The 22,988-nt window shown below is 37.0% G+C and overlaps 1 protein-coding gene across 3 annotated transcripts in view; it reads left to right on the top strand.

The window, feature by feature from the left end:
* aPKC (protein kinase C iota type) overlaps positions 1-22,988 on the top strand; it is a 424,352-nt gene that overhangs the window by 127,922 nt on the left and 273,442 nt on the right. For 2 of the 3 annotated variants that reach the window (XM_090389406.1, XM_090389405.1), the window contains one exon: positions 3,240-3,371. The exons of the other annotated variant lie outside the window; for it this stretch is intronic. In XM_090389406.1, the coding sequence (XP_090245532.1) occupies positions 3,240-3,371 (132 nt within the window). The remainder of the gene's footprint in view (positions 1-3,239; positions 3,372-22,988) is intronic. 3 annotated transcript variants of the gene reach the window in all.

Here is a 22,988-nt window from a genome sequence, read left to right as displayed (position 1 = left end):
CCTGAGTTTTCTTTCTATAATTTATTCACACAAGGAATACATGGAAGTATTAAACCATTACAATTAAAGGGAATGTGTAAGATGCCCCTCTTTCAACAAATACTTGGTGTAATTGAACTTCAAACTTAGCAGTACATAGTTTTAAATATTGCATGATTATTATTGATACATTTTTAATGCTTTTAGTCTAGGATACATTCTCTCTCTCACACACACACACCTCATAAGTCATCCCAGGAAACTCAGTACAGTGCAATTATGCTTTAGCTTTATTTTAGTTTATTTATTTTTTATTGTTACAGCCATTATTATTTATTGTAGGCCAGTATTAAACCAAAGTATTTGTGCACAGGCCATGATTGTCTTGACATAAAGCGATCCTCCTCCTCCTCTAAATGCAGTAACATAGGTGTAACATAGCATAGATAATTGTTTTAATGTTCTCCTGAATGTGCTTCTTGAGTTTATCAGCTGAGGCTGTACTGTACTGTACTGTACAGTGTTCGGGAACTTTGTCTTTAATATACCCTCACAGGGAATTGTCACACTTTTTCAAATCCAGTTTCGTGGAGGCCATTGCTGTATTGGTAAAAATCACCTGATTATCACCTGTTGGGGAGAATGGTATTCAGATAATTTTGAATTTTAATAACAGTCATACAATTATTGAGGTTCCATTGAGTGTCCTGAGACTTATGAGAGAGAATAAACTAAATATAATAAGCTAAAATAAAACATTTATTGGAATTGCATTACACTCAGTGTCGTGAGACTTACAAGGCACACTGTGTATCCTATAGATTTGTGGACAATGTCATAAGATACATTTAGTTCATTCAGTTTTGTTTAAGATTATTACTATATTTAATACCACCGATATACCATGTGAAATTAATAATATACAGGTAACTACCATATAACACGGTAGTTAGGTTCCCATAAAATCTTGTATAGTGCGAAAGCGAGTTATACGGGACTAAGAACCAATACAAGAAGGGGAGTTACATTCCAAAAGCTAACAAAAATACATCATTTATAATTATCGGAAACTTAATTTTTATCAAAAATAGTAATAACTGAACAAACATCTTACAAACTGTGATACATATATGTCAGATAATGTACATTCATTTAATTTTCTGCCTTTTCACTGCTGTTAAGCACAATCAAATGAGAGCTCTGTTGCAGAATATTTCCACCTTCTGAACTTTCTTCTGCAGCATCTAGATTTCGTGTATCTTCTGCTCTCTTTAAAAATCAGTAATCTGGATTTGTTTGCTTTTTCCTTGATAAATCTTTGTAAATTGCATGGTACAGAGCTAAGCATTTTTGAAGCTCCGTTTTGAAATTTGTGTTCCTTTCAGTTGAAATCTCTGCATTCAGAAAATAAGATTTTAATTGCTTGGCTAAGTTTATGCCCTCCCGTATGCTTTTTAGTGTAAAATTTGGAACTTCAGAATTTTAATCTGCACTATTATCCTCTGAATTTATTTGGTTTACCTCCAATGCCATTTCCACCAAATGTGCTTTGCCAGCCTCTTTTCTACCAGTAATTCTTAAACATCTTCAGTAGTCATATCATCAAACCTTCCCCCACCTGCCGACTTAGCAATATCTACTATCGCACCGATTCCATTTTCTATCAGTTCGACCATATTTCCTGAATGAATTGACTGTGGCTATACATCCGTAGCCGAGTGGGCAGGAGCGGGAGTTCAGTAGTACACGCTCTTTGAGTAGACTGGGGTTCAAGCCCCTGACTGCTGAATACGGTCGATCTGCCAACCCGCACTGGACCAGCGTGGCAGATTATGGTCCATTTCCCTCAACATGAATTGTTGAGGAGGCTTCCATCCTGCAGTGGGTTGATAATGGCTGCACTTTACTTTTTACTTTATACATTTTTCCAACACGGTTTTAATTTTGACAGTTTTATTTCTTTGAGCAATAAAGTTATGATTCCAATACAGTCCACAATTCAGAAATGTTTCCATGCTTCCATCACTTCAATAGATTCAGAATCAATTTTTTTCCAAAATCCACTGTAAATTTTCTATGTTATGAGTTTTAATGGTAAATATAATGCTTTGATCTAATGGCTGAATTAAAGAAGTTGTATTAGGTGGTAGGAATAGTACTTCAAAATATTCGATGACTTAAATGTTTTGGATGGCCTGGAGTGTTATCCAAATAGTAGTAAAACTATTACTAGATTTTTCCACTTTAAACAGTTTTCCACAGCTGGCACAAAACAATTTAGAAATCATTCTTTTAATAAATCTGCAGTTACCCAAATTATGCCTAAGTTCCTTAGGCATAATTTATGGGTGGAATTTATTTCACAACAAAGAAATTATTCGAATACGGAACAAAGTTTAGTAATGCTTTTAAGCCACAATTTTTTTTTTTTTTTTTTTTTTTGTGGTCTCAAACAAGTACAAGTTTAATAGCACAGAACCTAACGTGGGAATTACCAAACAAAATAAAATACGGGGATTTCCCAATAATTTTTTTTGCATAACGACTAGCGAGTCAACAGCAGGGATTCACAAAAAAAGGATGGAAATGTTGAAAAATTGCATCCAACATAATAGTAGGGTTTTCTCCACATAAATGCTCAAAAATACTGTGCTTTCCGAGGTTTGCCGAAATTCCCTAACCGTGTTATGTAAGTACCATGTTCTGCGAGGATTGCCACAATTTATCAATCATGTTAGAGCGAAACCATGTTGTAGAAGTACCGTATTATATGGGAGGTTGCCTGTAGTTTATTAAGCAATTGCCTAAACCACTATACATTATCACAGTTTGTCAAATCCAGTTTCATGGAGGCCATTGCTGTCTTGGTTAAAATTACCTGACCATCAGTTGGGGAGAATGGCATTCAGATAATTCTGAATTGCAGTAACAATCATACAATTATTTGGGTTAAAATAAACTATAAATAAATCACCTAATAAACTATATAATTGTATATAGTTTATTAGGCAATTGCTTAATAAACTATATTATTAATTTCACATGGTATATGAGTGGTATTAAATATAATAATAATCGTAATGGAAAACAATCACGTAACGTCCTTCCCTAACTATAGCAGTTTTGTTTGTTTTGCATGTAAAATTTTTTACTTATTTTTTTGAATGGACTTATTCAGTAATATTTTCACATATAATTAAAGAAATTTAGTGCTTGTTTTTAATTGTACCGCTCTTTTCTTTATTTATATTTTTTTATAGAGAGCATTTTGTGCCTTTTGTAATGATCGTATTTGGGGTCTAGGAAGGCAAGGGTTCAAATGCATAAACTGCAAATTAATGATACACAAAAAATGTCACAAGCTCATCAAAACGCCATGTTTAGGATCGTTGGTAAGTATGCTTTTCTTGTGCACAATTGTTTATCCATGATGTTTGAAAATGTTGGTACCTAGTGGAATTTTAGAATGGGATGTTAGCTAGTTAATTTTTGTTTATTTTTCTATTTTGGCATCTGTGAAAAAGTTTAAATGAGGGCAGTTCTTAAGTCACCTTGTTTGTGATATTTTTTTTCCCTGTGATATTTATACTTTTGCCTTCCAGATAATCAATTGCAGATACTCACATATTTCAATATCTGTAAAACTGCAACTGTTCATGATTTTTCTTTCCTTTTATCAGATTTTACATTTTTAGTTTCCTGTTTTCAGTTTGATGATAAAGCACTTGTTTAGGTTTACAGTTATCTTCAGTAATATTTATACATGACTATATAAATTGGTCTACTGAGTCATTTAGTTATTCTTCTACTATTGGGCAGGTTTTTAATTTTGTATTTATTCAGGAAATTCATACATGTTCCATATGATATATGTATAACTGATTTTATTTTGAACAAGCTTGCTACTTTTCCAACTTCAATGAACTTTTTTATTCATTCAGATGCTGCTGGAAATCTTTAAAACAGCTTTTCCTGAACTTTTGCATTTTTTCATCCCCCCCTCCTCCAGTTAAATGAGTAATTTGTGCTTCCTCTTTTGTTCACGCATGCACAGTGATATTATTATACATCAAGCCATTTTTTTAGTTTAATATATATATATATTTTTTCTAATCATTGCAATCTCAGAACTGAAAAATTAAAAGAACTCGAGTGCATATTTGGAAATTTTTCAACTTTGAAATTGTGCTATTTTAACCTCAGATATTGTGGTAACCCGCAGTATGCAACAGGAAGTTTTCTTTGTGAAAGGGAATTACAAAACTAAAAAAATTCTGTCACTTAAAGTGCAGAGAAAATTTTGTGTAGAGTTTGATTTACATAATGCACCGACAAAAAATGTGTTTGGCATTTAGTTAAGCAAGATGAAGAAACAGGTTGCCTCCTTGAACAGCAGAAAGGATGTGCTAGGCACCCATCTAATATGCATGCTTGACATTATTGAGCCATTGTATAAAAAGATTGTAACATCTCCCACAGTCTATGAATGGACTATGCTTTGGCACAATTTTAGACTTCTAGCTAATGTTTCTCTGGCTTCACTCATCAAGTCAAGCATGTATTATTGTATGCTGTACACAGTGGCATGCACATCCTTTTCATTGAACGCGAAGGCAACCCATTTCTTCATACATGTTGGTGTGGGTGCCGCCATAGCCAGGTGGGCAAGAGCAGCAGTGCGTAGCACATGCTTCTTGATTAGACCAGGGTTCGAGCCCCGTGCTCACCAAATACGGAGAATGTGGAAAGGTCAGGGAATAACCACTGCATATCCCCGGAGCAATATGGCCTTAGTTGCTAATGCTCCTAAAAAAAAAAAAAAACATGTTGGTGTGTTACACAGACAAAACTCTGCAGAGAATTTTCTCCATACCTAAGAAACCACAGAATTTTCATTTTGTAATATTCTTTCACGGCAAACGTCCCGATTCACTGAAAACTGCCACGAGGGTTGAAGGTAAAAATGTACCATTCGAAATTTGACAACATAAATTCCAAATATATACTTTAGAGCTTTTAAATTTTTAATTATGAGACGATGATAGTTGAAAAAATATTTGCAACTAAAATGGTTTGATGACTAAATAACACTGTATATTAGCATTAGCAATAATAGAGGTATATAATGCAAGAAAGCAAGCTTAGGCAGCATCAGCAAAAAAAAACAAAAAAACTTCCCATTTCAACCATCACTCCATAAGTTTGTCTAGTGCAGCCTTAAATTTATTTAAGCTGTAAACTTCCACGACAGATGGAAGTTTGTTCCAGCATTCAACCACCCGCTGGCTAAAGGCAAATTTCTGCACATCTATTGTACAACTGTCTTTCCTCAATTTGAATTATGACCCCTCGGGTGCGGAATCTGAGCAAGAGGAAGAATCCCATCAGCATTGAGCTTGCTCAAACCATTCAAGACTTTATACACCTCAATCAGATCACCTCGCAGGTGCCTAGTCTCCTTACCCTAATCTCGTTACCCTTCTCTTTACTCCTTCCAGCAGCTCTACATTTTTTCTAAAATGAGACCCCTCAGACCTGTATACAGTACTCAAGGTGTGGCCTGACCAGTGTCTTAAACAAGAGGATAATCACCTTATCCCTGCTAGCAAAATGCTTATATATCATTGACGAGACCCCCATGGGCTACTCTTGCAGCCTGTTTGCACTGCACAGAAAACTTCATATCTCACGCACAATTACCCCCAGGTCTTTTTCATTCTCCACTACCAAAAGTATAGTACCGCACAGTTATGTTAAACTAGAATTACTGCTACCCATATGCAGCACTTTCCATTTGTCAATGTTAAACTTCAGTTGTCACCTCTTAGCCCATCTGCTCAATTTTTCCAGATCCTGTTACAGTAGTGTACTATCATTACTGTCATTAACAACCCTGCCATCATTTGTATCATCTGCAAACTTGGACATTAAGCCTGATATACCTTCCTCAATATCATTGATAAATACAGAAAACAACAATGGGCCCAACACGAACCCCTGGGGGCCACCACTAATAACATTAGTTCACAAAGAGCAGTGTCCATTGATTACCACTATGTCTTCTCTCACTCAACCATCCCTTTATCTATAGCAGCAACTTGCCCTTAATGCCATACTGCTCCAACTTGTACAGTAGGCTTCCATGTGCCACCGTATCAAAAGGTTTCTGAAATCTAAGTATATGATATCAAAATTATTTTTTGCATTCAGAGTTCGTTTGTGACCACATCGTAGTATCCAATCGAATTGGTTAGACAAGACTTCCCATTAATGAATCCATGCTGTGTCTGAACGACAACTGCAGTGTTATATATATATATATATATATATATATATATATATATATATCTAGATAAGTAGTTTAGAGTATAAATGGAGGAATGCTGACCACACCAGACGTAGTAACAATGGAAAAAATTAAATTGATACCTTTAAAATAAAAGTAAATTAAAATAAATAAAAATACAAGTAGTATTTAATGCCATAGATCCAATGATTTTAAATTTGTCATCAGGGGTCAGCAGCCAAAACCAAAGTAGATATAGCAAGAGGCCAGGCCTCTTTTTCTGATATGAAATATACATAGCAAGAGGTAAAAAAAGTAGGCTGACGTATATTTGTTGACATAGCCGACCTGTCAGAGAACAAAAAGGAAGGGATAAAAACCAGATCAAATCTAAAATAAAAATAAAAATGACAATAATAAAATTAAAAATTTGGATAAGATGAAATTAAATAAAATAGCAATCCACACAAGAGAAATTTAAAACTAAAGTAATATAAAATTCAGACGAAAGGATATAGTCAAAGGCAGACAACTTACTGCCGTGCCAAGCTGCAGCCAGTGGGGCTGAGGGGAGCAAACGTCAGCCAAGCTGTATCGGTGAACCAAAGGAGTTAGCAAATTAAATTTTTTCAATTGTTACTACATTTGGTGTGGTCAGCATTCTCCCATTTATACTCTAAACTACTTATCTATATTCAATTATAGTTGAGTATTTCTGCTATTACTTGCAGTGCCCGTTGTCCATAAGCCATCCCAATTTTTAATTATCATTCTTTTGAAGCTGTTACTATTCACTACAACCACTTGTTATGAATACTGTGTGTGTGTGTGTGTGTGTGTACACTTTAGAAGACGAAATGCACAAGACATTTCTTATGGGTTTAGGTAATTAACTATATAATATCAGTGTAGATACACCATAGTTTACCCATAAATTTGAACTACGTATGTAGTGTAAAGGCATTGTTTTAATTGTATCTCATATTGTGGGTGCCTTCACAATGAGATGGCTGGTATTGCATTACTAAATAAAATAATGCTTCTCTAGTAGAGAAGACTACTGGTATTTATTTTCAGTGGATACCACCACCCAGACGATCGTTTCGAAGCTAGTGGTCTTCATCATTAGTGGGTGGGCTGGTACCCTGGTAAAGCAACGTGCCATCACAGTTGCAAAGTTATTTCCATAATATGAAAGATGCCAAATGGTGTTGGTAATAATGTATTAGAAGACGAAATGCACAAGGCATAATTTCTTATGAGTTTAGGTAATTAACCATATAATATCGGTGTAGATACACCATAGTTTACCCATAAATTTGAACTACGTATGTAGTGTAAAGGTATCATAGTTCAAATTTATGGGTAAACTATGGTGTATCTACACCAATATCACACACACACACACACACACACACACACACACACACACACACAATGTAATCATAACAAATGGTCAATTGCATAATAAGATATATGTATATATCTTATTATGTAATTGTTATTTATAGAAACATGAAAATAATTCATAAAATTAAATTCACAGTAGCATTTTTAAGAGTAAAGTATTTGCCTTGAACTAGTGGTTTGATATCCATCGCTCTTTAAAACTTTCGAATAATGACTTCTTTGAAATTGAGAACAATTCTCAGGCCTTAGTTATGATTCAAGGGGATGGTGGGTAGGTATAAAGTGACATAAAGGTGACTGCTGTAACATCAGAAGATAACACAATATAATATTCAGAAATGTACAGACTATATATATAGAAATTAACAAAGCTGTTGCTATACCTATGAAATTTTCAATAGAGAATATCAGACTTCAGAGAGTATTAAGGCATTTAGCAAGGATATGTATATAGGAAAGCCAATTAGCAAAGGTAGATCTTGTGGCACCCAGTTTATGAATTTTGACTCAACTGTAGAAACAGTGAGGTAGCAGCCTGATGCATGTATTCTGTGATATTCTTCAGATTTGTTCTTATATTGTTCAAATAATACTTTTAAAAGGCTGTTGGCCTACCTTTCTAAGGCAGGTTTTAGTGGATTCCAAATTATGGATGTAAAAATTGAACTTGCTATAGGCCTTTTCTTGTCAGGATACTTGTCTTTTTGACAAGTATGCTGCAGCAATGTTGGATCTTTCTTGTTTTAAGAAAATATCCACTATTGCCACAATCCTACCCTTGCCGGTGAGTAAAATTAGCAGTTTATCTGCTTTTAGTATTTGCAAGGCAAATAAAGCTTTTCTAGGAAGTCATGGAATGATGTTATAAATATAACGTCTATACTGAGTTTAAACCTTCAACACTGATTTATCCATTATACATTCACCCACCCAACCACCTCATTAGGGCTAAATCAGTCTTGTTCTTATAATTATTGAACTTGTATGTTATTTCATTTGGGTTTAATAATGTATCAGTAATGCTGAGTACAAACTGCTCCTAGATATGCAGTGTACAATTGGATCTCTATATAATGAAATTGATTGTTCGCTTTAAAAACTTCATTAAACAAAAATTTCGTTATAGAGAAATATGACCTTTTCAACAGTGAAAAATACTGTAATTCAATATTTAGAAATATAGTAAAAGATGGAAAATAAATCAGAAATAAGTGGGGATGAATAAATTTTATAAAATTTTAAACAATTAATTTATTAATACATACATATTAAGAAATGATTAAACAGAAGACACAAAAATTATGAAAGATACTGCAATGCTATTTCTACCTTGGTCGTTCTTTTCAAAATTTGCATTTTGTTTTTTCAAAATTCGCACTTTGTTTCTTCTTGTTTATAACGTTACACTTTTCTTTTCCTTTCTTTCCCCCCCCCCCTTTAATCAACATATATCGCTCCCAGGGTACACGGTATTTTCATTATTAGCACTAGTTAAATTATAGATATATACCTACTACATTCTACACATAACAATAAAAATAATTTTATATATACATTATGGTTGTAGGGTACCTTTGCTCTTGCAGTGTCCCTGATCCATAATTCATATTTTCGCTAATTCATATTATCGCTATTCAAATTCAAATTCAAATCCAATTTCTCTACTTAATTTTAATTTTATTATTCGTAATTAATTAAGAAATGATTATGTACACAATATATTAGTACACTTTTAAGAATTATTTCGTAAAATATTTGTTTATTTTTTGTTGTACGCTGGATTTTATAGTCCATTGTTGATAAAAATGTTTGCATTTGTTTAAACACTCATATTTTCTGGCACATTTTCTTCACATTGAAGGCCTCGATGCAGAGTTTCAAATGCTGCCAACATTAGATGTTTGGTAGGTTTAATATTGCCCTCAATTTCATTCAACTCATTGCTGATGTCACTAGTTCTTTGAATACTCTTCAAAATGTTGGAGTCACTCGGATATTCAGCTACTGTGATATCATTATTGACTACTGAAAATTCGTCAAGAACAATTTCTCCAATGATCAAACCTCTCGCTTGAAATTCTTCCCAAGATTTCTCAATACCATGTAGTAGTTCATCCCTCTCATTACTGTTAATTGGCATTTTAGCAAAACCTGCTTTTGCAAAACAATTCTTAATCGCTGTTTCCTTCACATCTTGACTCTACACTTTCGCCAACTCTGATATGCACATCCTCAAATCTATAACAAAATCTATAGGTTGGCTGGTTTCTATTCTCAGTATAATTTTTATCAGTATGATCCTTCAGTAGTACATTTTCATATTCTTGATAATGCTTTGGTCCATTGGCTGCAGTTTAGACCAGTGGTCTCAAACTGGGGGCCCGCGGGCCAACCCCTGAGTAGCTGCGATTCCAAAGTCATATAGCCTCTTTCTAAATGAGCCATGTCCGGTCAATAGGTAGGTAGTTTTGAGTCCGGGCGAAAACCAGGCTGGGGAGAGTGGATAAACTTGTCCTACATCCGGTATAAACTTCTTAGTAATGGAGCCTTTGTTAGTGAGGTTCCAGCGATTTTGCCATAGTGATATCCGTCTGTTCTCCACGGTTTTGGAGTTTGATGGGTCTGTGGTGAATCCTATATGAGAGACTATTTTTCCTTTGGAATGTTGGTACAGCAACCCCCAGCACGCAATCTCCAAGTCCAGGGGAAGGCATCCCGCCAGGACCTGGAGCGCGTGGGTGCTCACAGTGCAGCAAGCTCTTGTCATTATGAGCAATATCGATCGGTGTGTCATTTCCAGTTTTTTCTTGTTGACAGCTGTGCTAGTCTTTGTGTACCAGGCCCCAGCTTCATAGTTTAGTGCTGGGATAAAGAATGCCTTATAGAGGACGCCAAGGGCCCTCTTCTTCAGGCCCCAATCTTTCCTAGTGACTTTCCTAGTGGCCAGTAGGCTCGCATATCTTCTTATTTTTGTTCTCAGGTAGCAGAGATGTGGTGTGAAGCTAAGGTTTCTGTCAAGTATCACTCCGAGGTATTTTATTTCTGTTAGCAACTTTATGGTTTTCCCGTTTATCTTAATCTGCGGTGGTCTTCTAGGGTCAAGGAATCCTTTGAGAAGTATTGAACTTGTTTTTTCTGAGGAGATAGTAAGGAGATTTGTACTAGCCCAATTTTGCAAGTCGCTAGTGGCCCGGTTTGCTATGGTCTCCAGTCATGCCCGGCTGTCAGCCTGCAGCATCAGAACCAGGTCATCCGCATATGCCTGGGTTTTAACATTTGGAATATCCAAATTAAGGAACTCGTCTAGGACCAGGTTCCACAAGAGCGGCCTCAGGACAGAACCCTGAGGGCAGCCCCTGTGGACCGGCCTAGAAACAGAGGCGTATGGAGTGGTAACAGTGATTCGCCTGTTTTCAAGATAGGATTTGAGGCATCGATATAAGTCTCCTGTGATATGAGCCTTCCGGAGCCTGGCCAGAACAGCAGGCCACCAGAGAGAATCAAAGGCTCCTGCGAAGTCAATCGATATTAGGAGGAAGTATTTTGTGTTGCAGTTTTTAGCTGTTTCAATAATATTTTCCAGAGCCTCTACAGCCGAGCGCCCCTTCCTAAAGCCATATTGATTAGGCGACATGAGGTTTGATTCTTGGAAGTGGTTCTCGATTCTTTGGTAGAGAAGGCTCTCGAAGAGCTTGCTGAAGATTGACAGCAAGGCGATTGGCCTGAACATCTGTAGTAATGAGAACTCAGTGCCGTGTGTGTGTGGTTTTTCAGTAAATTCAAAAATCTTATGTCCTTCTTGACTCATCGTCTCCAATGATAGCCATTTATCTGAAGAATGGCTAATAGTGTCTTTTATTTTAAAATCTCACGAGCTCTGTAAAATAAGTTTATAAAATTGCATTGCAATATTAATTTAATTTTGCTGAGGAATAAAATTCCTGATATCAAAATGTTATTTATAGCTTTAAAATTTCTTCAGTTGACCTTGCAGTATGGCACTTTTTTCTTTTTTTAACTTGAACATCCATGCTTTCAGTTAACTACATGTAGCTATTAAGCAAGTATGACACTGCACACAAATATTTTCATTGAAATTTATATTTTTGTTTAAAATTACTCTTAAACAATAAAAACATACACTATCTTTATTCATCATAGCAGTATTTAAACACACGCCCTAAACTCCCATCAAGGCACTTTTGAAAGGACTGGTCCTAAAACAGCACTATAAGCAGCAGTTTTACCATATAATCTCTCTCTCTCTCTCTCTCTCTCTCTCTCTCTCTCTCTCTCTCTCTCTCTCTCTCTCTCTCTTTTTCTCTCTCTCTCTCTCTCTCATCTGTGTGTGTTAGTGATGATGAGCATAATTGAGAGATCATAATTGAAATAACCAACTATGGCATTTCCATAAGTTAAGGACTTTTGATAACACTGGTCAACAGAATTTCAGAATTTTTTTGTTTCATTGGCAAAAGTATTTTTCCTGTATTGTGTCCCTTCATTGAATTTCAGAAATCAGAATTAAAAAATTATTTTGCTGAAGTTTTTGAAAATACCTGCTGTGTCTTATATTCTATAAAATATGCTATGTAGGCCTAAAATGGGATAAATAAAGAACATTCACTGTATTGTTTTAATATTAAAAAACATTATATTATAAAAACTTTATAAAACAGTTTAAAATAATAAGAATTGATACATTTTTAGTTATTGAAAAAGAAAAATATTAAATCACATTGATCAGCAAAATACTTAAAATTCACTTGATTCACATTTTATGCTTCTTTGCCTGTCATTTGTACCCCGTATCTGGGGCATCTCTTGTCACAATCCAGCAATAGTCAGCTAGCATTACAGAGTTCCATTTGCCTTGGTATTGCTTCTCCATCGCCAAGATATCCTGATGGAATCTCTCACCGTGCTCATCACTTAATGGACCACAGTTGTCTAAGAAAAAATCCAAATGGGAGTGAAGAAAGTGTATTTTTAATGATGTGTTGCAGCCTGATTTGTGGTATGATTACAGAAGGTTTCTCAAAAGCTGTTTATAGTTAATTGCTTTGTTGTTTCCCAGAAAGTTTATTGATACAAGTTTGAAAGCATCCCAGGCTGCTTTCTCATCACCATGGAGGATCTAGTCAAAGTGTTAACCTTGAAAAGGTCCCTCGCAATCTGTGGACCAGTGAACACATCTTTTATTTTCCCCTCACTGGGTCTTGGAAATATTTCCTTGAGGTATTTGAAAGCTGGTCCATCTTGATCCATGGCCATAAATTGTTTTATAAGACCCAATTTTATGTATAGGGAACGTAAGAGGATTTTGCTCAGCTCGACAAGTTGACTGTAAGAAAACAGCAAAATTTTGTTCCTCTTCTGCATTCTAACAAGATAGAAACAACTTAAGTCACTGCAAATCCATTGGTACTTCTTGTAGTTGTTGGATTAAATGAGAAGCCTTGTGTTATTGTGTGAATCTTTCATATGAACTGCATCTGTGATAAGATATAAACCTCCCAAACATTTCCTTGTTCATTCCACAAATATATGTGGTCTCAGTTCTAATATCAGTCATGTCCAGTTGCACTTAGTCTGCCAAACCACATGTACTTTTTCTGACAGAATTCCTGTTATTGGTTGATTCAACCACTTCATCCACTGCTCATCTCAATTGTCCGAATTATTTGCTGTACGATTCCTTTCTTGCTTTAAAACTCTCTGCCACATTCTGTCAAATTAATCTGTTGCATGTATCATTTTCCCAACTGCTCTAATCACTTGGAACACTTTGGTTCCCTCTCTTTGAAATTTGACTTTTTCCAATCCAACTTTCCTAACAGTGAGGTAATTTTCCTTGGTGATTTTAATGATCACAACTCTAGCTGGTTTCTGTTTTCTAGTCACACAGACCCAACTGGTTGAGATGCTAAGGCTTTTGCAATTACAAATGACCATGTGCAGATTGTTCATTTACCTACCAGAATACCAGACAAACCTAACCACACAGCCAACATGCTTGATATTTTTCTCACAAACAACCCTTCTAAGTACACCAGTCAAGGAGAGTGGTCTAGGCACCTGAGATCATGACTTGGTGATGGTCTCTCCAATGGAGCCTTTCTTTCATTGCCAGTCCCAACCTCGTGTTGTTTGGCATCACAAGAATGCAAAATGGAATGATCTGTGAGATTTCTTTTCTTCTTTTCCTTGGTTCAATTACTGTTTCAAAACTTCTGATGTCATCGTTTGCTCAGATCGTGTCAGTGAAATTATTTTTGTAGGGATGAAATCTTTTGTTCCACACTTGTCCTTTATCTAAAACTTGCTTTTTCAATAATTGTGCTAAGGCTGTTCAAGGGAAGAATGTTGCATATTGTAAATAATTTGTTTGCAAACTTCTCACAAACAACCCTTCTAAGTACGCAGTCGATGTGAGAGGTCTTTTAGGCACTTCAGATCACAACTTGGTGATTGCCTCTTCTCCAATGGAGCCTTTATCTCATGGCTATTCACAACCTCGTGTTGTTTGGCATTACAAGAATGCAAAATGGGATGACCTGCAAGATTTCTTTTCTTCTTTTCATTGGTCAGATTACTATTTTAAAACTTCTGATGTCAACTTTTGCTCAGATCGTGTCAGTGAAATTATTCTTGCAGGAATGGAATCGTTTATCCCACACTCCACTTTAAAATCTCGTCCTTTATCTAAACCTTGGTTTTCCAATAAATGTGTTAAGGCTGTTCAAGAGAAGAATGTTGCATATCGTAATTGGCTTGTTTCTAATTCTTCAGTTTCATTTTCTGCCCACACCAAAGCTCAACAACTGTAAAGCAGTTATTAATCAGTCCAAACTAGATTTTGAACAGGCTAAGAGTAGAAAACTTGCTTCTTGTCCAAATGGTAGCCGAGCATTCTGGTCTCTTGCCAAAGCTGTTGGCTGCAACTTTTGCCCATGTCTGTCAAAACCAGATGGTTCTATTGCTACTTGAGCTAAGGAGAAATCTGACTTGCTAGCATCCTATTTTACATCCAACTCATGCTTGGTAAACCACTTCCCACCATTCCCAGTACACTCCATTCAATGCTACCTGTGGTCTTCCGTCAAAAGTATGTCAGAAAGATTTTGATGAATCTTGATGCTAAGAAAGCTCCACGTCCCGATGGCATTTCTCCACTTGTTCTCAAAACCTGTGCTCTTAAACTTACTCCTGTTTTGTGTTGATTTTTTCACTTTTTTATTCCACTGGATTTTTCCCTTTTGTTTGGAAATTTGCTCATATCCAGCCAGTTCATGAAAAGGGTGACAAATCATTCCCATCCAATAATCATCCCATTGTAATTACTTATACTCTTTCTAAAGTAATGGAGATATCAATTAACCACCAACTTTTAAACTATCTAGAAATTGTCCATCTGATTAACAATTGCCAGTATGGATTCCATCAGTGTTGATCCACAGATGATATTCTGGCTTATGCTACCCATCCATTGACAAATTCATTGGAAAAGTTTGGTGAAACTCAAGCAGCTCCTCTTGACATAAAGATCCTCCATGTTTGGCATAAAGGTCTTCTAAATAATTGGTTCTCTTACCAAGAAAGTTCTGCAAATTGCAGCAGCTGGAGACTAGACATCTGCGAGGTAATCTTTAAGGTCTTGAATAGGTTGAGCATGCTGAATTCTAATGGGATTCTTCTGCTTGCTCAGATTGCAAACGTGAGGGGGCATAAATTTAAATTGAGGAAAGACAGTTGTAGAATAGATGTGTGGAAATTTTCCTTTAGCCAGCGGGTGGTTAATTGCTGGACCAAACTTCCATCTGTCATTGTGGAAGTTGATAGCTTAAATAAATTCAAGGTGTAACTGGAGAAACTTTTAGAGGGAATATATGTGTGAAATTGGTTTTGTTTTTTGGCTGATGCTACATAAGCTCATACTCTTGCTTTCTTGCATTTCATGCCTCCATTACTACTACTACTACTACCTTCACTCCTTAGAATTATGTGTCTGTTGGAAAAGGTGAAGGGAGGAACAACAAAATGACAAGAATTAAATATCTGGAACCATCTGTCCATCCATATCCTGAAGACAAAATCTTCAATAATCATCTGATGAGCAAATAATTCAGCATAAGATTTTTAAAAAATTCTGTTTACAAGAACATTTTTTGCACACATCATCATTATCCATTTCAAGATCCAGATACTTCACCTTTTGTGCTCTGATAGCTGGTACAGCTATTTCTCTAGGTTTTCAATTTTTTTTTTTTTTTTTTTTTTTGATCTTTCAGAATGGTGAATTTGTGTTCTCTTAGGAATGCTGTATAATGAATAGATCGTCTAGTTGGAGTTAATTTCGTTATGTTAATGAATGAGAGAAATTTACAATGAGCAGAGAAAATTGTCTAACAAGTGATTTCTCATGGTCAGGCTGCAGGCTTATTGTTAGCTTCAATAAATTAGCATTCTTTTTATTTTTAAATGCAAATAATTTAATCTTCTTCTTTGTCTTTATTGAAGAAGATTATTCCCACGTTATATGGGGTCGGCATTCAATGTTCCCAATTCACACTTTACATCCTCTTCTTCTCCTCTAGTTGGATTAACTTCTTAACCGGAACACATCTATTGGTTTTGGCATAGTTTTTACGACCGGATGCTCTTCCTGACATCAACCCTCACCATTTATCCGGGCTTGGGATTTAAGCTGCCGATCTACTAAACCTGCCGCAGCCATATAAATGGAGTAGCTCTTATTCAGTGATGAAGCTTCCTCGTGATGTCACAATTTAATAATTTTACGCAATTTATGCCGAATTTCTAGTCACCACTGAACAAGCAGGTGGCACTGCTGTAGTTCTTTTATCTCCTGGAAACATCCAAATGGCTGATTCGGTAGAATTACTGTGACCTTGAAAATACCAATAATGTATAACTCAGCAACACGTGAGTATTTTTAAATACAATTTGGTATACTGAAATCTTCTACATCAAAGCTATCAGGTAGCATAACTATTCTACTAAGAATTCCCAGTGACTGCTTATAGTTCCTTAAAAATTTAATGACCTTGAAATTTCCTATGTTTTCCTATGTCCGAACATAATAATGATAGCCATTTTAAAAAAGTTCACAGTCCAAAAAATAAAACCACCTTTAGGTCCCAAATCTTAACCTATCACTCACCCACACTTATTTTATCTAAAATATAACTTCTTTTTGAGCAACACTCCCGAAAACCTTCTTTATTAATTAATTTTAATAGCACACTAATTTAGCTAGCATACAGCTGATGCCCCCAGCGCCAAAAGGGAAAAAAAATAAAGATAAGAGTGGTGGAAATTTTTGAGTCAGCATAGAGTGTTCGTTCATCTCTCAAGGTCATTACAACATGTAAAATAGTATTAGGTTGTAGCCGACCGGGCTAACCGGGTGGGTAAAGTGCCTGCCTGGCAACCCAAAGGTCGCGGGTTCGATTCCCGCCTCGGGCTTGGATCAGAGTACTGCAAAAACCTTGGGAGGTGCATTATGGCCACAGAAGCCTATGCGCCAACAACTACCAAAAAAAAAAAAGTATTAGGTTAATGGGAAATTGACAAGGACCTACCACATAGGTCACCATAATTTGCTGGGACATTAAATGAGGGTAGTTATAAAAAGTTTCAACTGTACTAATCTAATTTTACTAAATTTTATAAATAGTCACTGAAAATTATATAAAAAAAGTGCAGATAACATGCAGTCCTACCTCCCTCCAGTTTTAACCATAAACTTTTTTATAATATTCCTTCAATCCTCACTTATGTGCCATTTTCATAGAAAATCTTATTTCTCTTAAAAGATACTTGATGTCATAATTTTCCTAAATTTAAAAGTGCACATTTTTGGGTTCTTCCATTTGGTACAAATCTAATTCTTCTCCAATGTTACATTCAACGATACTTCTAACTCTGTTGTTTGAGATAATGCACTGTATGAACAAGTATAATTGAACACGCATGTGTGTGTGTGTGTGTGTGTGTGTGTGTGTGTACACATACACACATGCACAGTAGGGCAGCTTTTGACAATGGGACCTGAGTCCTCCTGGGTATATCTCCTATTAACTTTTAGTAAAAACTTCTGGATTCTGTCAGAATTCACCTATTAGAATTCATTTCTATTGCTCCTGTAAAGCAGTTGCCAGACTCAGTTTGGAAGCTCTGTTTTTCATGCAGCTTAGCCCACTACTTGAATTAGTCCATTAGGTATCCTTTGGGCATTGGAATTCAGGTGTGCTGAGCCAGATAGTTTAACTTTTCAATGTCATTCCCCGAACTAGTTTTGTACAACCCTTAAGTGTATGAAATGAAGTGTGTTGTGCTGATAGAGTCTGCAGTATGCCACAATGTAGGTATAATTGACCAGAATATCCAAGTAGGTCATATTTCATAGTTTCAAGTTACTAATGAACAAAGTCCTAACCAGCTCAGTGCAATATTGCCTTATATGCTAATGTGCCATGTAAATAACAGTAATGTGGAGCACCTGAAACAGCCCCATATCTTCACACTGTCTCCACCTAAATTCAATGGTGGAGCTGACACATTCCAACAAGAAGTAATCTCTGGCAGTCTTCAGACAAAAACACTGCATCAGAACAAAACTTTATGGAGTGAGATTTGTTACTCCATAGTGTCTTTAGCCACCATTGTAATTCTTTGAATGTTGGAAATGACAACTGCTAATGTTATTTCAACTGTGATAAGGGTGATATCGTTGTACACGTTGGCACTAATGACATTAAGATTAGATCTGCAGACTTATTTAACAAGTACAGGTCAGTGTTGAAAAAAAGTTGCGAGATAGGGTTAAATTTGAAAGTGTCTGCAATTCTGCCCAGACACGATAGGAGGGAGTATATGATGAGAGTCTTGTCAATCGATTTGGCCCTGGTGAGATTATGCAAGACTCACAGGGTAGAATTTTTCTCAGATATGGTCTGTACTTATTAACAGGGATGGAATACATTTAAATAGAAAGGGTGCAAGAATATTTGCTGATACTATCAAGGCAATGTTAGGTGGATTGGAAAGCTTGGGAGGCTACACAGACTAATAGATTAACAATAGCCGCAGGCAGAGATGAAAATGATTCTTGCACTGCTTCTGGTGGAACAAGCAGCAGCCTTGAAAGTAAGCTGCTAGGGATTTCAGTGACTGTTTAGAGTCATCATGAAAAGATTAAATACATAAGCTGTGTCAGGATAACTAAGAGTAAGAACAGATGCATGTATACTTGCATGTACACCAGTGCTAGGAGTTTAGTAAATAAATTTGATGAATTTCAGTTGCTGGTCAAGACATCAAAAGGCAGATAATTTTGGGATATCAGAGACATGGTGTCACACAGATATAAGGAATGTAGAATTGAAATTTGGGGACTACAATGTGTACAGAAAGGATAGACAGGATAGGAAGGAAGGAGGGGTTATGCTGTTAGTTAAGAAACACATAAGATCTAAGGAAGTGCATCCAGTTGACATGGGTGGACAGTGCAATGTTGAGTCAGTTTGGCATGACATAAGCACTAGGAAAGCAAAGTTGAAAGTAGATGTTTGTTATAGGCCTAATGACTGGTGAGTATAATGAAGAACTATATAGAGAAGTTGAGTGGGCCAGTAAATTGCATTCTCTTATAATGGGGGATTTTAACTTCCCAGATGTTACTGGAACTTGTGGGTTGGTCACTCGCACACTAGCAAGCCTCTTGTGGATTTATTGCATGATTGTTTTCTACAGCATCATGTTAGAGAGGCAACCACAGGGAATAATACTCTTGATCTGATTATCAGCAGTGATTATTCATGCATTAAGAATCTGCAGATAAAGGAACCACTAGGTAGCAATGATTACAGTGTACTGATGTGGGATTTACTCAAAGATGTAACTACTGTCAGGGGGTAAAGGGAAGGGTTTTTTCTTTTGTTAGTTAGTTAGTTAGTTATTTGGTTTTTAGGAGCATTAGCAACTAAGGCCATATTGCTCCGGGATATGCGGTGGTCATTCCCTGACCTTTCCGCATCCTCCGTATTTGGTGGTGACGGGCTCGAACCCCGGTCTAATCAAGAAGCGTGTGCTACGCACTGCTGCTCCTTCCCACCTGGCTACGGAGGCGCCTTTTTTCTTTTGTAAAGGTGACTATGGTGTCTCAGACAGTTTCTAAATTCTATGCAGTGGGATCAACTAATAATGTTACCAACAACAAAGTCTAAATGGGAACCATTCAAGGAATTAATCTTGGAAGCTTCTAGGCTTTTCATACCAACTACGAAATACTGTTCAAGGTTTAGGCCCAAATGGATGTCAGATGAACTAATGAGACTCGTGGCGGAGAAGAAAATGCATGGGATACATATAAATTATCAGGTGACACAGAAGATTGATAGATATAACTTAGTCTGCATTAAGTCACAAAGGGGATTGGGCAAACGAAGGCAGATTATGAGAAATCTTTCACAAAGGATGCAAAGAGGAACAGCAAAGACTTCTTTACTTATGGAAACTCTAGATGGAAGGGGATGAATCAGATTGGTCCACTTGATATGGATGGTTTTATTGTATGATCCTGCTTAGATAGCTGGCTAACTGAATGAATATTTTGCATCTACAATGACATATGAGGAATTCTGTAGGGAAGTGGAAGCCAGAAGCTCATCAAACTCTAGCTGGGATCTAAATGATTTTGTAATAACTGAGAGCAAAGTGGAGGAGAAATTATTGAAGTTGAACATAAGAAAGGCACCTGGAGTGGATGGGGTCTATCCAGTTATATTAAAGGAGGCATCAAAAGAATTAAGCAGGTCCTTAGCCATGATTATGAGGGCATCCTTGGACTCAAAGGAGGTCCTCACAGACTGGAGATGTACATACAAAGGGTACTAGGAAAGTTTTGCATTATGACGCAACAATGAATCACAGGAAGCTGCTTGTTGCTGCATGTTGAGACATGTTCATACGTGCATAGTAGCTGCCGCGCCAAGTCGATGGGCTCAGTTATTCATTAGTAGTGAGAGTGTAAAGTGCTTGCGATGGCATCGTGGTCACGAAATGAGATAAGGACAGTTTTACGGTATAATTTTGTGCGTGGTTTAACCATAGACCAGTGCTTAGAAGAAATGACTCTTGCACTAGATGATGATTGTCCACATCGTACAACGATATTCAGGTGTATAGAGAATTCCAAAGGGGAAATTTCACTCTGGAGGATTCTGAGAGGCCGGGAAGGCCACGAACGTCAGTTACGGAGGAAAACGTTACTGCTGTGAGGAAAATGCTTGACGAAAACAGGCGAGTGACCTACCAACAGATAGAGGATACTTTGGGCCTAAATGCACCAGCAATTCGTTCGATTCTGCAAGATCATTTGCACGTGAAGAAACTTTGTTCTCTCTGGGTGCCGCATCAACTGACTGAAGAGCAGATGTCACGACGTGTGACTTGGTGCCGGGAGATGTTAAAAAAGTTTGATAAGGGACAATCTCGGTATGTGAACAACATCGTGACAGGTGACGAGACTTGGCTGTACTATTACGATCTGCCGACCAAGGCTCAAAACAAAGTTTGGGTCTTTGATGATGACGACACACCCGTAATTGTCAGAAAATCCCGATCTGTAAAGAAGAAAATGATAGCTGTATTTTTCAAATCGAGTGGAATTGTGGAACGTGTCGTTTTGGACACGCAGAAAACAGTCACAGCTAAGTGGTATACTGAACAATGCCTGCCTAAAGTCATTGGATCTATGAAGAACCTGCGGCCAAAGTCAAGAATGGACACCTGGTACCTCCATCACGATAATGCTCCAGCTCACCGCGCCAAAGCCTGCACCGAATATTTGATCACGACAGGACCGAAACTTCTCGAGCACCCTCCCTACAGTCCAGACCTTGCTCCCTGCGACTTTGCACTGTTCCCGCATGTGAAAATGAAGCTAAAAGGGAGGCGGTTTTCCAGTGATGAGGACCTTCTACGGGCTTGGGACAACGAGTGTGCTTTACTCCCTAGTGAAACTTGGCAGAACTGGTTTAAAGATTGGTTTCGGAGGATGGAGAGGTGTATTGAATGTAGAGGAAATTACTTGGAAAAAATTAAATAAACAAAGCTGTATTGCAAAACTTTCCTAGTACCCTTTGTAGGTATCCACAATTCACGGGCGGGGGGGGGGGAGACAAAGGTGACATGAGTAATTACAGACCTGTTAAGTTAACTTCTGTTCTGGGAAAAATAATGGAGTCACTGGTTAAAGAAGCACTGTAGGATCATCTAGACAACATTGCAGTTATAGTTTAGACACAGCATGTGTTTGTTAAGGGGAAGTCTTGGCTGATCAATTTAATTGGATACTATGGTGTGGTCACAAAGGAACTGGATGCAAAAAATAATTTTGATATCATATACATGGATTTTAGGAAAGCTTTTGATACTGTTGCACATGGAAGACTACTGTACAAATTGGAGCAGAGCGGCTTTAAGGGCAAGTTGCTGCTATGGATAAAGGGACGGTTGAGTGAGAAAAGACAAAGCCTGGTAATCAGTGGGCACTGTTCTTCGTAGACTTATGTTATTAGTGGAATCCCCCTAGGGTACAGTGTTAGGCCCTTCGTTGTTTTCTGTATTTATCAGTGATATTGATGAAGGTATATCAGGGTTAATGTCCAAGTTTAGAGCTGATATGACGGTTGGCAGGGTTGTTAGTGACAGTATGCTACCTCAACAGGATCTATAATAGTTGGTAAGATGGCTGATATGTGGCAGCTGAAATTTAACATTGACAAATGTAAAGTACTGCATATGGGTAGCAGTAACCTCAGAGTAATGTTCCAACTGTGCTGTACTACAGGTAGTGTAGAATGAAAAAGGCCTGGGAATAATTGTGCGGTCACATATGAAGTGCTCTGAACAGTGCAGACAAGCTGACATGACAGCTCATGCTATTTTTGTCAATGATATGTAAGAATTTTGCTAGCAGCAATAAGGATGTGATTATCCCTTTGTATAAGGTAGAGTAGTCAGACCACACCTTGAGTTACTGCATACAGGTCTGGATGTCTCATTTTAGGAAGGATGTAGAGCTGATGGAACGAGTATAGAGAAGGGCAACGAGTTTAGTGCGTGGAACAAAGGGTTGCTGTTACCAAGAAAGGCTTCAGTTTTGAAAATTGCAGTCTAGACACTAGGCAATCTGATTGAGGTGTATAAGGCCTTGAATGGTTTGAGCAAGCTCAATGCTGATGAGATTCTTACTCTTGCTCAGATTACTCACCCAAGGGGACAT

The sequence above is a fragment of the Mastigoproctus giganteus genome, unplaced genomic scaffold (assembly GCF_048544385.1).
Source record: "Mastigoproctus giganteus isolate SK-2022 unplaced genomic scaffold, ASM4854438v1 scaffold_16, whole genome shotgun sequence".
Classification (NCBI taxonomy): domain Eukaryota; kingdom Metazoa; phylum Arthropoda; class Arachnida; order Uropygi; family Thelyphonidae; genus Mastigoproctus; species Mastigoproctus giganteus.
The sequence above is the reverse complement of the archived record's forward strand: the minus strand, read 5'-3'. Positions and strand labels throughout refer to the sequence as shown.